This window comes from Streptopelia decaocto (genome assembly GCF_964273445.1).
Source record: "Streptopelia decaocto genome assembly, chromosome: 2".
Classification (NCBI taxonomy): Eukaryota; Metazoa; Chordata; class Aves; order Columbiformes; family Columbidae; genus Streptopelia; species Streptopelia decaocto.
This window is the reverse complement of record NC_138655.1, coordinates 45,794,607-45,810,435: the sequence shown is the minus strand read 5'-3', so window position 1 is coordinate 45,810,435 and position 15,829 is coordinate 45,794,607. Positions and strand designations below refer to the sequence as shown.

Below are 15,829 nucleotides of genomic sequence, written 5' to 3'. Positions count from 1 at the left end.
TATCTGGCTCATGCAATGTCCAGAACAGACTTTTTTTTTAATTAACCAAGATAGTGTAGTAAAATTATGCCCTACGTTGCACCAGCACTGAGTTGGTACCATTTATCCTCTTTGCTTTAATCTCTGCACCTTGGTTCCCATGTGCCCAATGCTGAATATACTACCTAATGTTACTAAGATGGTTATGAAGATAAAAATCTAAAATAGATCTAAAATACAGCATTACGAGCATTATGAAAAACCTCACAAAGAAATTAATATGCTGTGGTCAGTACAAGATAAATAAAGGGCAAATAAAGCCTGGGGCTCCATGTGTGACTGAGGATAATAAGCACTGAATGTGCACTGCTGGAGACACAGGGATCTTTTGGACAAACTAATAATTCCATGAACCTTGGCAATAATGAAATCCGATTTCCTATGGATTTGGGTCTTGCAGTGAATTAAATTGGATATCCATGATGCAAGTTCCAGCTTGAGTGGCTGGTCGAAGCATTTTTCAGTCTCTCTGTGTAGTCATCTCTGTCTAACACTGTATGAACTAAGGCTGGAGACTTTCTTTGTGCAGAGTGCTCTGCCTCTCCTCCACCCAACACCTTATTTTCAAGGAACTCCTCAGGAGCTTAGTTATCTTTTAGTTTGACCTGTCAAATTTGTTTAAAATCAGCTAGTGAGTTCCAAAGGTACTTTAGGAGCAAAGGAATTGGACACACAGTGTAATCTCAAAAATCTTGTTCCCATAGGAGAAGGTAAAGAGATCAAGGAAGGACAGAATTGATGCCTGAATGTTCATCTCAAATGACATCCAGCTGTTAAACATTAGATGTTACTCTCAACAGCACAGGGAAAGTTCTTAACTGGATTTCGGCTGTTCTCTGCTCAGCAGATATATGTTTATTTAATATTGCATTAAAACAATCTCAGTAGTCAATCACTCTTGAGAGGTAGGCAGAACATACATTTTGGTTAATTTTACAGCAGTCTTCAGAGAAGAGCAAAAACTTTGTGTGTGTCTGGTTTTTTGTTTTTGTTTTGTTTTGTTTTCTGTTTGTTGAATAGTTTCCTATGGTCCTAGTTTAGAAAAATACCAACCACCACACCCACAAAGACAGAAATATGAAGGCTTATCAAGTTTTTTTATAAAGCTAGTTAAGAAGAGTACTGCTCATCAGCCATGAGACCAAACAACACAAAAGTGCAAATACTAACTGCATTCTGGGTGGTGTTTTTTGTTTTGTTTTGGTTGTTTTTTGAGGACTGACTCACAAGTACAAATAGTTCACTGGCAACTAGAAGCATTGTTAAGGAACAGCTGCCATCTATTAATGAACAGGTTTAAGCATATCTGAGACTCACAAGAATCATGAATAAATAAAATACTGCTGTTATTTGTCAACATGTCCAAACAAACCTCCTTAGCTGTTATCGGTGTTAGCCATCAAATAAAATCCGACTGTTTTAATGAGACTATCCATGTAAATTAGAACTGTAGGATTGAGACCCAGCATAGAATGGCTGAGATAGTATCTGAAAGGTCAAGCAGTGCTTTAGTTATCTGAATCGCTGGGATACAGAAGTCTTCTCTCTCCCTTAGGCCCACTACAAGTAAAATCACAAGAGATAGGAAAATGAAGCACAAAATAATGACAATGCAAACTGGGGTTGTTTGCCTAGTTTTGGTTTTTACATCTGACACATTTTAATATGTTTTTTCCCAGTCTTCCACTGAACCACAACTTGTTCTAAATTTTAAAAGAATCAAGAAGCTGATTACTTCTGTATGAGATCTGTAAGTCTGGACACTGATCTTCCCCATCTACAGGAGTATTTTAGGTAGATGTAGATAATAAAGGTAGATGTAGTTTAGGTAGATGTAGTTAATAAAGAAATGCCCATAGTAGATGGTGAACAAGAGTGTGTATAAAAAAATCCTAATTTCCTCAGACTAATGCATCTGAAAATGGTCTACTGCCAGCCAGCTTGCCCTGCCTAGGCTATCTTACTTTTGAATGACCTCCACATACTTCCCCAAAGCCTGGCCATAATACACTATTCCAGGGTGTTGCTTTAAATGAGTTTCCTATGTGGGACTGGCAAAGCAATGACATGCTTCCACTGAAGCATCTCATCAGTCTGGGGCAGGTGGTCCTATTGCAGAAGCAAGGGAGGCCCTGATATCCTGCTACCTCAGACACAGGTGTCTCAGGCCAAAACACTGTGCAAAGCTGAATCTCCTTTTTACAATCATCAAGTGCATATTTTACCACTACGTATTGGATGTTTGACTGAACTTGATCTCAGACTGGCACCTATCATGTCATTTTTCACAGCTACTAGTCACACTTCCTACTGCATCTTCCCTTCTCCAAAATTTCATCAGTTAGTGGAAGTTAAATTCAAGTACTACATGCAGATTTCACAGTTTTGTGAACAAGCAAATTATTTTGTCAAACCTGAAAACCATGATGAAACTGTATGGTAGACTTATGTTTTTTACTGTGAACTCCTTCTTATCAGGCCATTGGCAAAACCAATTGGCTAAAGGAGTCCTTGTTTAAATCAACAAACGCATTTCACTAAAAATGGCAAATTATACATCAAAGGAAAGGTACTTGATGTCCCATCATGGACTGTAAACATTTCTAGATGAGGTGAAATGTTACTATGAACTTGACAAATTCTCACGGACATACTTTTCAAACACACACACATGCACACAGAGTGTACAACTGTATTCTCAAGCAGTTCTAGTTCAAGCCATGCAGCAGTGTAATATTTTCAACATGGTCTGAATTTGTTTGCATGTCCACGCTATGAAACCCATGAATTTTCACGAAGATGAGTAGGAATACTAGCATTCTACTTAAAGTAAAATAAATGCAGGCAACCTTAATGCGAGAAATACCCAAACATATTTTCTGCATGCTGGAGAGGCTTCTCTCGGATCTTACCCAAACACACTGTGCAGAAATGCTCACTTCACACATATTTGTCTTTGCAGAAGTTATAATCATATTTACTGTTCTGTAGTTTTCATGCTTCACACTAACAAATACATTCTCTATTTGCAGCAGACAATGTCTTTTTCATTTACAGGAAATCAGAGTTATCTTATTTGAGACTTTCCACCAGCTATTCAGTGCCACTCCCCTCCTGTTCTAAATGACATTTGACTGTTGAGTTGCTGAGCTTTATTTTCATGCTAAAGCAACCAAAAGCTTCCCCCTCCCAGGCCCGAAATAACCAACTATAGCTTGTGTTATTATATAATACAACAAGACCTTGATTTAGAAGCAGTCCAACCCTGAGCTATTATTCTGACCATCCCCTATGGCTACTTACAAAACACTGCAACGTGTGACTTTGTCAGTAATTCTGCTCATTTATCTTTATTATGATTCCACGAGTATTCGGAATGGAAGGTTAGTTTTGTATAACTAATATTGGTGATGAATGGCAATGATAATGCAGTGGATGAAGAACATCCATTAATGTCTAAAATAATATTCTGCTGTCCAAAAATAAATTGCAATGCAAAACATTTTCAAAGCTAATTAACAATAATTCAGTCCTACAAAAGTATTGCAACTCTGAGGAGTAAGGACCTTTAAGCCAACACACTTGAGGTAGTTAGAGATACTGGCTCTGACAGCTACAATAGAGATTCTACCACTAATTAACTCAATTTTTTAGGTCCTAATAACTTCAAAAGCACTAGCGTAAATCATCCAAACAAACAACTATGAACTTTGGATAAAGCATTTGACTGCTGAACATAAAAGGTCTGCTCATTCCATCAGCATGTAGCATCTTCACAGTGTGCATACTCTGCAGAAACCGACATAAAAGGGAATTTCTGGCACAGAAGTGGAACTACTCTAGAGCTGCTAACATGTCCCTTGAAGAAAAGCATGGGAAGGAATGCCACAAATGCAATTTTCCTGGATTTTCGCCTTCTCCCTGAACTGTATTTTACCTGCTCCCCAGTTCTGTTGTTCTCTTCTCCCACAATTCTTCTCTCCCGCATTCCTCCTCTATGTCTATAGCTACAAGATGCCCTCAAAATATTAACTCCATGATGCAAAACCAACATTGCCTGTGCTTTGCTAAACTTCTTCTGTATTTACAACCTTGTCTACCCAATCTGCCAAGAAAAATCTCCCATTTTCTTTCTACTCAGAAAAGGAGCCTACCTTTTCCAGTATTTCCTTAGTCAAGATTGTGAATGCATCCTCAATGTTCACATTATCTCTAGCACTGGTTTCAAAAAAGGGTATTCCATGTTCCCAAGCAAGCTGAAAAACAAATGCAGGCAATGGGATGAACAGTCTTCAGGAAAAAAAAAAAAACACTTCCTAATACTAACAGCAAGAGATATGGAGGTGGACAGCTTCTAACATGCTATATAAACACTGATTTAGTAAATGTCAGCTCAGTAAAGTACTCTATATTTATCCTCAGTTTATAAAATTCAGGTAACTCTTACAACATTCTTCTTGATTTTTTGCATTTTCAAAACAGCTTTTTTAATCTATCTTTACTTGCAAATAAGAAGAATAAACTCTAGTGGGTCTGTTCTCAATGTTTTATTTGGAAAATGAACTGGCTCCTAGGCAATTATTCAGAGAAAACTAATGGAGTGCCTGCAGAAAATAATAGATAAAAATATGACAAAAACTGTAGAAAGAAAGGCATGGTGAAACATAAAAAAAAAAAAAAAAAAAAAAAGAGATGCTCCTTTTTACCAGAGAGAGAGAAGCACAATGATAATAGGCAAGCAAATAACAGATATGTATGTGAAAACCTATTTTGGTAGCAGGAGAAGTGAGAAAATACTTAGAAGAAAAGGGCAGCATATACTTTACATTGGTTGATTTTATCTCAATTTTTCATGCTCTCTTATTTCCAGTGAATTTCCCTTACAGACAGCTTGGAGATATATTGGCATGAGAAAAAAAAAATCATAGCTTTTTAAGGTCCTAAACTTTTTCTAATTTATCCAGTTAAATACATTGAGAAAACCAGTTGCATCATTGCCTCCTGAGGGAGGGGTCAAGGTGGGAATAGTATCTGCAAGAAGAACATAGCAGAAGAGTCTATTTGTTCCCTTTGCAATGGATTCCTTCTCAGTACACAACTGGAGAAGACAAACGCAGGCAAAGAAAATACTGCTTACATTGTACAAAAAATCCTGTAATTACTGACCACTTAATGATTTATTGGGAAGGTTCTCCGTTAGGATAAAAAGTCTAATGTTGGCAGTTATGTTTGCTTTCAATGTGCTCTAGAAATAACAGAATTCCAAAATCAGGCATGAAGGTACAAAAACTGGACTTCAAAGTTTTAGACAAAATATAATAAAGATTATATTAAAGGTAGAGTAAAAGTAAGCACAATGGTTTCTTTTCCAAAATGCTAAAAGAAAATGTAATTTCAAAAATCAAGATGAGATCTGGACTGTTTCTTAAAGCAGAGACCTTCATAAAGGATTCTAAAACTCCGGCTGACTGCTATGACCTGTTTTTGGTACTGCAGCAACTTGTTATGGAAAGTTAAGATCACTGGACTATTGGCAAGTGCCAGTGCAAAACAATGATGCATAATGGTTCATAAAGTAAAATACAGGTAATAAAAAAATACTGGGCTAATAAAGTGGAGAAGACTGGTTGGCAGCTTGTAATGTACACAGAATCTACTATTAAATACTCCTTTTTTTTTTTTCTTGTGTCATGTGACAGATTCCTAGAGGCTACCTATGTACAAAATCCGATGAACACAAATTGTTTTAATCATGGAATCACAAAAAACATTTGGAAATATAACCCCTCTTGAAATGGAGCTACTGTCCAGACAATATGGAGGCAGCCATGACTTTGCCTACCCGAGTCTTGAAATCCGCCAACGATGGAGATTGTATAACCTTTATGGGACCCCCTGCCATGGCTACATCACCCTTCTAGTGCAACTGGTTCTCCCTATCTCCAATCTGAACCTCCCAAGCCAGGACTTGTGTCTGCTGCCCCTTGCTTTATGGTTTGTCTCTACAGAGAAGAGACATTTCAATTGCTCTAGACCAATAACTGCTCGTCAGCCTCCTCTTCACCCAGTTCCCCCAGTTCTCCTCATGGATTACCAGTACCAGACCTCAGTCACCTTTGCAGCTGTCTGCTGGACCCTCTGCAGTTTCTCAACACCCTTATTGAAATGGGAGAGCCAAAGCTGGACACAATATTCCATGTGGATTTGCCAGCACTAAGTAGGGGGGTAATAATCTCCCAGATCTACAGTCCTTTATCCTTCTAATGCAGCCCAGCATGCTTTTAAGCAATGAGAGAACACCGTTGACTTGTATTCAAGCTTGTGTTCATTGTAACCCACTGGTCCTTTGCAGCAGGGCAGTGACCCATGCAGGGATAACTCCATCCCAGGTGTAAATCTTTGCACTTCTTACTGAATTTCATGGTGTTTCCACTGGCCCATTTCTCAAGTTTATCAAGGTCCTACAGAATTGGTGTTGTCCCATTTGGTGTGCCAGTCACATCCCTCCACCTCATGTCACATGCAAGTCTCCTTGTATCATCAGCCAGATCACTGATGAAGATGTTGAACGTGAGCCCCACTTGACATGCCTGATGTCCTCTGCTCATTACTCGCTAAAAAACAAACCCACAGCCTTCAATTGCTACCCTTTGCCTCTGGCAGTCCAGCCAATTTTCAGTCCATCTAATGGTCCGCTTGCCCAGCCCACATTTCCTAGCTTCCAAGTGAGGATGCCATGGGAGAGGGTGACAAAAGCCTTATTAAAATCAAGATACATCACAACCACCACTACTCCCTTGTCCACAGAGTCACTTCCTGGCATTGCAGAGTGCAACCAGGGTGGTGAAGCACAATTTGCCCTCTTGACTATTCCAGATTATCTTTGTGTCCTCTATGTCCTTGGAAAAGGATTTCATGACAACGTGCCCCCACGATCCTTCCACTGACTGAAGCAAGGCTGACTGACTATAGCTTCCCAAGCCCCCTTCCTTGCCTTTGTTAAGGATGGGTGTCATGCTGGCATCTTCTAGTTAACAAAGATCTCTCCCAAACACCACAATTATTCAGAGTTGACTGACGGTGGCCACAGTCATATTGCCCAGCTCTTTCAACACAATTAGGTGAACTTCATCATGTCTATGGATGCATCCAACTTCCCTAAGCACTTTCTAATCCAATGCTTTCCCACTGCTGCCTGACCTGCTCCTTCCCAGACCATGCCAGTACTTGCAGAGGTCTGGGAGTGAGCTCCATCTGTGAAGATGAATGCAAAATAAAAATAAAATTAAAAACAATATAATAATTATAATAATAATAATAAGAATAATAATAACAACAATAATAATAAATCCAAAATTAAATAAAACAAAACAAAATTAAATAACCTTGAGTACTTCAGACTTCTCTGTATCATCTTACTATATTTCCTACTATACCTATCAACACATCCCAATTTTCTCTGTATGCGCACAGTATCAGTCAAAGAAGATTAATGTATATATTATTCCAATTCACTTTGCATACTAGTAAGTATGGTGACAAGCAAGTCCTCTAAAAATGTAGCAGCACACTTGGAAGTATGAACATGGCTTTGGCTACTCCCCCCCATAAAGAAACTAGAAAGGCACATTCAAAGAACTACTTTTTTTGTTTGATTGGGGGTTTTTTTTGCCTTTGGGAGCATCTTGAATCGATCAATAAATAAAATACCTAAATACATTTACAAACCCATGGCAATTATGCTACTGGGAAATGTTATTTTATAGTATCCTTAAGAACAGTTTGGAGATTTTTTATGAAATAAGCTCACATTTTTCTTACAATAACAAAGTAAGTAATGTCATACCTCTTTCAAGATGGAATTTAATTCCAGTTGTTCATTACTTTTAACTCAAAATACACTACTTCATAGTAATGTGCTGCTACAATTTCTTAGTGTTGTATCAGAGAGATGTGTCTGAAATATTCCTAGAACTGTGCAGAATGTTTTTTTTCATTTGTATTATACATGTAAAATCAGCTTTGAAGTCAGGCATGTGAAGATAGCAAAAGGAAAAAAAAAAGGAAGAATATTCTACTTAGCTCTCTCTGTTAGAAAGATTTGATAGGAGAAAAACGGCCACATTCTACCAAGTCATATAACCTCCAAAAGTTTAATTTATTTTTTCAGAGAAAAATATGATGTTCTTGGTGGAAGGGAAAGGAGGAGCCCAAGAAGCTTGAGTTCAAAGTTTTCTCAAAGTGAATGAAAAACTACTAATACAAGAAAATACTTCATAGTAGTAAAATTAAATATATCAATTTCTGAGTGATCAAAATTATATAATTACAAAACAAATTTATCAGTGCTAAATAAGTCTATAAAGTGGCATAAAATAGCCATTTATTTACAACAGACTGTTACAAAAATGCCAACATAGATGATGAGATTCCCAGGCAATCCAGGGGCTTTTCCTGCAAGACTCTGAACAGAACAACACTTACAGCTCATACTCACAGGGTAATATGAAATATGTAAGTATGAATTATAATCAAACTATTTTCCTCTCTTAGCTCTCTGATAATGGCATCTTTCTCTAGCTGGTTCCATCACATTCTTTAGCATTTGTAAATCACATTAAGAAAAATAAACAGTGTAACCGAAGAGTTGCCTCAAAACACAGGAGAAATCTAGAAAGCAGACTCATTGGTGTGGATGTAATGATTTGCTTCTGAAAAAAATACTGCCTTAAGGCAAATTTTGATTGCATGGCTAAGTACATAGAAGTCAGAAAACGTCACAGTTAATACCATATGCAAAACCCTGCTACTGCCCTCTTGTGCACACACATCCAGTGACTCTTTAGATTTCTGACAGTGTATCCTTTGAGTGAAAGCATACGCTATTTTTCAGCAACTTTATTCCTTGTACACAGATATAGTACGTTGACATTGAAAGTGTCTTGCATATGAACAATGAACTTTCAAAAGTTTCCATCTGCAATGCTGTTGAAAAGGCAATGTTATTTTTTAAAGTTCCTTAATCTGGGGTTATATAATTAGCAAGAAATTATCAGTGTTCTTTTCGTAAAACACAAGATATCCTGCCTGACTCTCCATGCCCGAAGGCACAATAGAAGGGCTCATTTCAAGTTCCAGACAACAGATGCACATGGTTTGCATTTGCAAAATTTACTGGTATATAGGACACATTCTCCTGAGACATTTAGTCATTATCACAGTTTCTTCTGCCATAACGTGACGGCTCCTGGATTTCCTCATCGGTTCCCCGTGGATGCAATTTGCCATTGTCTTTAAAACAGCACTCCCCAGTTAACACTAGTTCTTCCCCTACATGTGGGCAGCAGGTATGAACTCTACTGTAGTCTCAGCTGCACAACACATACACAGTTAGATCTAGGGGAGCGGGATGTTTCCTAAATGCATCTGTCCAGTATTATTTAGGGCTATTCACAGACAACACAGATCACTGTGCACAGGCTGCCAGAAGAGTCCTTTATAGTCAGACTGTAGCAAAAAAAAATCATTGATGGGTGGTATCAGAAAAATTAGGCAGAATGTATTACGTATTACATTTTAGTATTCCACAATAAAACAGTACTCTGAAAACACAGATTCTAAAATATTTTTAGTTTTAATTCAAAATATAAGATTTCTATCGTAACACCTAAAACTTTTAAAATACATTTAAACCTTTAAAATAAAAATCAGTATTCTAAGGAGATCAGCTAGGAATTACTTAATGTATTTTTGCTCATGTTAAAAAACAAACAAAACAAAACACCCCCCCCCCCGCCAACCAACCAACGAAACCACCAAAACAAACCAATCAAACAAAAAACCCTACTACACTCCAGAACTCCATAACCATTCTTCTGAAGCAATTCCTAATAGAATTTTTGAAAATCCTTACAGTCACATACTAAGTAACTTAGGAGAACCCAGAGAAAGTACCAATGATACCTTTTCTCCTTTCTGTTTTGGAACTACACGTTCTGACTCCTTATCACACTTGTTGCCCAACAGTATAACGTCCACTTCATCACCTGCTTTCTAAAAAAGAACCAGCATTAATAAAGTATCAAGTAGGAAAAAGAGCAAACAACAAAAACCCTTCACCTTCAGCTCACACTAACCTTCAATACTTTATTTCCTTGAAAGTAAAGGCTGAATTCTGTCCTGACCTTTTCATCTGTGGAGGTATTTTCCATCAGTTGCTGGGATTGGAAAACAGCAAGATTGCAAAGAGCAGGAAAAAAATATGCTTACGAGTGCAGGGCATGATTTGCAACCCCTTTCATAAGATATAAAGTATATGGTGCATGGGCACCATCTTCTGATGAATGCTCCATCTTCAGGCTTTAAAGTGACTGGAAATGCCCCAAATTCACAGGCACTGCCCTCCCTAAAGTAATGGGTTGGTGGATTAGCATATTAGTCTGGTCTACATCCAGCACTCACAAGCAAAAAGGAAAGAATTTGCTGCACCTGAAAGAGCACCTCTTTGTGCTTCACTTCTGCACACAGACAGTAAAATTAGATTCAAAGCGTTCGAACTCAACATAAAAGTTCGATTATTCCAAGACACTTGGAAGAAGGCAATAGATTTTAATAAAATAAAATTTTAAAAGCTCATTGATTTCAAAAGGAAGAAAAATCTAGCTTTTTGACCTTGTCTCCATCCTTCGTTCCACTAATCCAGTTATGTACATGATGACTGTGAAATTCACTGGGTTCTTTATATCAGTGTTATTTTAAGATAAACCATTGTAACTATACGTCTGGAATAATGACTAGGAAATAGAACAGTTCTGCAACAGCATGTGGAATTTGAAAACTGACATTTGTTGTGAAAATAATATTTAATACTACTTTTGATGCTTAAATGGAGGAACCTGAGGGTGTCAAACTAGAGACAATCAAAGCTAACATGATCTGATCCCATGGCTTATATTCTGAGAGTATTATACATGTTCACTCAGCTTCTCTGATGACTCAAAAAACACCTGGTCTCAGGCTGCAGTTCTCTCTGCAGGGACACTGATGAAATCTCTGATCTCTGTCAAAGTCTTAATTTTATAACTTTGCCATAGACAAAATCAAGCACAATCCTCTTCCCCAGAGCTCACACACATGCACATGGACACACATCCCTCCCTTCAGAGAAATGCAAAGAAAAACCTCCATTCATTAAAGGTGAGAGAATTATTATTTTCAGTTTATTTGCACTTTTACAACTAAGTTGCCTCATTTGAAGAGTACAGCAGTAGGCACAATTTATTATTAAGGAACACTATTTCATTTTTTTTAATCCACTCATTTTAGAGTCAGCTAATCTCATTTCATACCCACAGCTGATGTTCAAGATAATGTAGTATTAAAATGAAGTAAGCTCAACATAAGAGTACAAATGAATCAATTTAACCTGGATTAATAGACCAAAATGTTGGCTGTTTCAGAATGTGTTGCAGCTTTACTCATTAAGGTCAATGGCTCTCCTACATAAACTCACATACATCAGCCCTTAAAATAGGGTAAATAGACTATTTAATCTCATCACATAATCAGCTTTTTATTTGGAAGACTGTATGCAGCTGAAGGTTTTACAAGTGACATTTGATTTTGCTCTGAAGTAAAAGGTCAAAGGCAAATACTTGCACACCGTATGTACAAAACCATGACGTTCATTCTGTAACTTCATTTCTGTACAAACAGCACCCATTTTTGCAATAGGAAAGTTCTTTCTAAACAGCTTCAAATAATAACAAAATTTAAAGAAGGCCAGAGGTACCAGGTCTTTCAGCATTTATCAGTATTATCAATCACTAAGTATTTACTTTGGCAAATAACTATTATTTCTACATCCATATAATGTAATACTGTATTTGCAATTTGACTGGACATACCACCAAAGCACTGAAAGTGCTCCCTTTTAAAAGATGATATCTTGTAGCTTCTTACTTTTAGAAAACTAAAGACTATACATCAAAATGACGTCTGTTTTAAATTCTGAAAACTTATTACGAAGTCTTAAAAAATTAAGTCAATATGACTAGGCAGAAGTTTGACCATGTGCTCAGTTGGCATAAAAATTGCAGAGGTACACTGATTTGAATTGGCCAAAAATACAGCTCTTCAGTGCTTCCAAAAGCTCACTCTGTATTTCCATCCTCTTTTATTTATAGCTAAGGAATAAGCTTTCCAAATGCAAAATCTATAGCTAAAAAGCAGATGGTTATTTTACAGTTGTTAAGATGCTGTTATGCAAGTCAGCACTGACTAAGCTAATAGAGTCAGGAAACATTTTTTTTTCCTATGTCATGGAAAAATACTGTTAAAAATTTCATCAATTTCATCAAGGTGAAAAAACCCCAATTTTTTTTACAAAGTAAGAAAAAACAAAAATAAGTGTTTTGCTTTGGTATCTCAAAAATATGTCCAGATTTTTGGTTCACTCTCCTCAGTTTTTCTTCTGGTTTTAACATTTCAAAGTTCACATTTTACTAAAACATAAAATAATCTGAACTTGGAGAAAACCTAGCCTATTATTTATTTTTTTAAAAAACATCCCAAAAGGAAATAACAACACTGTATTTCTCTCAAAAACTTGGAGTCAAGAGATTTATTGAGACTGACCAAGTTTTTTGAAGCGTTTGGCAGAGCTTGGAATCACCAGGTTTCTGCAAATGGTTTTTTACCTTCACTGGATTCCATGGCAGCTGTATCAGCAGTGGCAGGAACCTGGCTGCCGAGACCAGAGCCCAGAGGAGGGGGCAGCCCCAGAGTCCCAAACGCAGCGGTGCCACCAACCGGAGCAGAACATGGGGTGTCCCATCCCAGCAGCACGGTGCGCTGCAGCAGCCCACTCACAGGAGCCGTCCAGCCCTGCCCTTCACTACTTACCCTGCTGCTCAACTTTCACCCAGCCTGTGCACCCAGCCAGGGAAATAAATACCCTCCTCACTGCTTCGCTATGTGGCTATCAACACAGAAATTAAAAATGCAAAAATGGAAAATATTTTGCTCATCTCTTTTGTATGTTGTTTTTTTGTTGTTGTTGTTTTCTAAATGTTAGGTCTGTTTTTCAGCAGTTGTTCTCATTTTGCTAGGAAAATATTTCACAGAAGTGCTGTGAGTTCATGCAAGTATCAAAAGTAGCATGGACACCTTTATTAAAAGAGAACGATGTCACATTTGTACCTACAGGTTATTGGAAAAAACTATCCCTTCACTTTTTAAATGGTGAGCACAGACCCTACCATGCACAGCTGGCCTCAGCCTCCCCTGCAGCAAAGCAACTGTGATGACCAGCTCATCCAGACTTCTTGTTGCATAAAGCCATCTATTCAGTGGGAGATCTTACAGAATCACTGACTTGTCCCTCCACCACATTTCCAGGGTGCAGCTGTGCAGGGCTGCATGATTTTGATGCTCATTGATTAAGGTTTGAAGAGGGAACAGAAGTTTGTTTGGAGGTCCAAACAGTGAAACTGAGAACCCATACCTGACAAATACACTGTGGTAACACTTAATTAGTTAGTTTTTGAGGAAGAAATGTAGCATTAACATAATTTTTTCGGATCTGAAGAGGCTACACATGGTCATGCAGCAGGATGAAGGCAGAGCTGGGAAAGGCCATAATGCTGGGAAGTTTCTTCTTCCTACTCGCTAGGCAATGACACTAGAAACTTACCCTTTGTATAACATTAATGAAAAGTAATTTGTTAGGAATACATTGTCCTCACAGACTCTGACGGCATCACATGGGTATTGTTCATATTATGATTCCCATACATGTCTCTTTCTAGATATATTTTAAGTGCCACCTTTTGACCTCAGTTACAAGTGCCTAGTTTCCAGGACTTCAGTGGACATAAATGAACGATAGAATTTGTTTGCCTATTAGCAAACTTAGACATGACTAGATATAAAGCAATTTATCCTGAAATCAGTCTGGAATTAGAGATAAACCAATTTAGTAAAGTGACAAGAACAAGAATTTTCAGTTCTAATCAGAGCCAAAACAACAAACCCATCTATGAACTGGAACAATTAGATCCAGCTTTCCCATCTGAGGAAGAAAAGCTCAGAGGAGTGTGAAGTCAAACTAACTTGCATTTGTAAAGCAGTTTGCTGTGCTGCTTTTATTTAAGTATGATGCAGAACCACCAAAAGACAGTCCAGTATCCCAGTCCTCAGGTGCATCAGATGAACAGAATGGGGAAAAGGCACACTGCAAAAACAGCAGTAACCCAAGACATCCACTTACATTTCATACCCTGGCTGTGGGATCACTTCTTCAGGTAGTACAAAGAGAAAGTTAATGCACTCCAAGAACACTAAATTATGTCAGCAAGACTTCCTACTGCATGAGAAAATGAAATTATCTTCTCCATGCAGAAAATTCTGTGCCAGCAGAGAATTGCCAGCACAGAGATAATTGTTAGGAACTGCCAATGGTTCATGGCCACACCAGGCGACTAGCACAATGAAAACCAGTCTGATGTATTTAAAAGAAAACTAGTACCTATTATCTATGTCAAAAGTTTTTGCAGACCCAGATGCCATGCATGAATCATTGAGTGATTTAGGTTGGCAAGGACTTCTGCAAGTCATCTGGTCTAACCCCCTGCTCGAAGATGTGCCAACTTCCAAGTCAGGTCCTGTTGCTCAAGGCCCTGTTGAATCAAGTTTCAAGTATCTCCAGATCGTCTCTGGGCACCTGTTTGAGCATCTGACTTCTTTATTATAAGGAATTTTTTACCAATATGTTAGTTGGAATCTTATTCAAAATACCCTGGAAAGAACAGTTTCTGCAAAAGGATTTGGTACACAGTTACTTGTATTTAATTTTTAAAGGCCAAACAGAGTCAGCGTTTCAGAACAGCTGCACACAATAGCTAAAAGCTATGTCAGCAGACAGGAGCAACACCTTAATATATTGGACATGGCCACAGCCCTGCAAATAAAGAATGGTTTCAGGTTCTAAAGTAATTTTCCTGCAATTATCATGCTCATAATGAGTGCATGACAAATCCAATATACCTGTACTGGATTTGCCAATAATATCCTAAGATATTAATCTGCAAGTATATTTTTCTAGTAAGCTTTTTAAGTACAGTCATGTTACTTAGTATCCTCTAGTTCTGAATACAAATTTTACAACAATACAGATATGGCAGCATATTTGTGTCTTGAACTTGCTTGAACAATAATTCATTTGTAATAGGAAAGTTGCTGTATTACACACTTAAAGTAATTGAAAAACAATGAGAACATTACTGGTAATCTGATTGTAATAGCACTGACTGGCCAGGTTTTATAAAATCAATGGGGTTTTTAGGAATGCTAAATTGCTTAGATTGTTATTTTAATTGTTGTAAAAATAGCGTAGCACACTGAATAGATTTTTTTTAAAACTTCCTGTTTAAAATCTCTATGTACAGAGAATTAAAAATAAGAGCATAATAACTGAGTTGTCTCAAAAATTCTGTTTGGCTCAGGTACAAACTCTACGTTACCTATTAGTCTGGTGTTTAATGAAACCTGTATCTGTTTCTCTTTTTAAATTTTATTTAATTTTTCTACACTTGCATATTTTAAAGGGTGCTGTGGCAACAGCCACTTTGATAGTGGGCATTGGTGGGCAATTAAATACTGGTTTGCATTCACAGACCAAAGCAAATGCAGGCAATGTCACCAACCGCCAGTAAGTAATTAATTTTAATGAAATGTCCTGTGTTTTAACAGCTATTGCTTAAAAACAGTTCTTTTGCAATAAATGGCCCCA

The 15,829-nt window shown here is 37.5% G+C and overlaps 1 protein-coding gene across 6 annotated transcripts in view; it reads right to left on the bottom strand.

Moving 5' to 3' along the window:
* Positions 1-15,829, bottom strand: part of LOC309436525 (ras-related protein Rab-10-like) — a 33,143-nt gene that overhangs the window by 5,854 nt on the left and 11,460 nt on the right. For 3 of the 6 annotated variants that reach the window (XM_082045775.1, XM_082045776.1, XM_082045780.1), the window contains 2 exons: positions 10,003-10,092; positions 4,194-4,295 (listed from right to left, as the gene is read on the bottom strand). In XM_082045775.1, the coding sequence (XP_081901901.1) occupies positions 4,194-4,295; positions 10,003-10,092 (192 nt within the window). Of the gene's footprint in view, positions 1-4,193; positions 4,296-9,412; positions 9,547-10,002; positions 10,093-15,829 lie in introns of those variants that run through there. The other 3 variants (XM_082045779.1, XM_082045778.1, XM_082045777.1) reach the window with 3 other exon arrangements.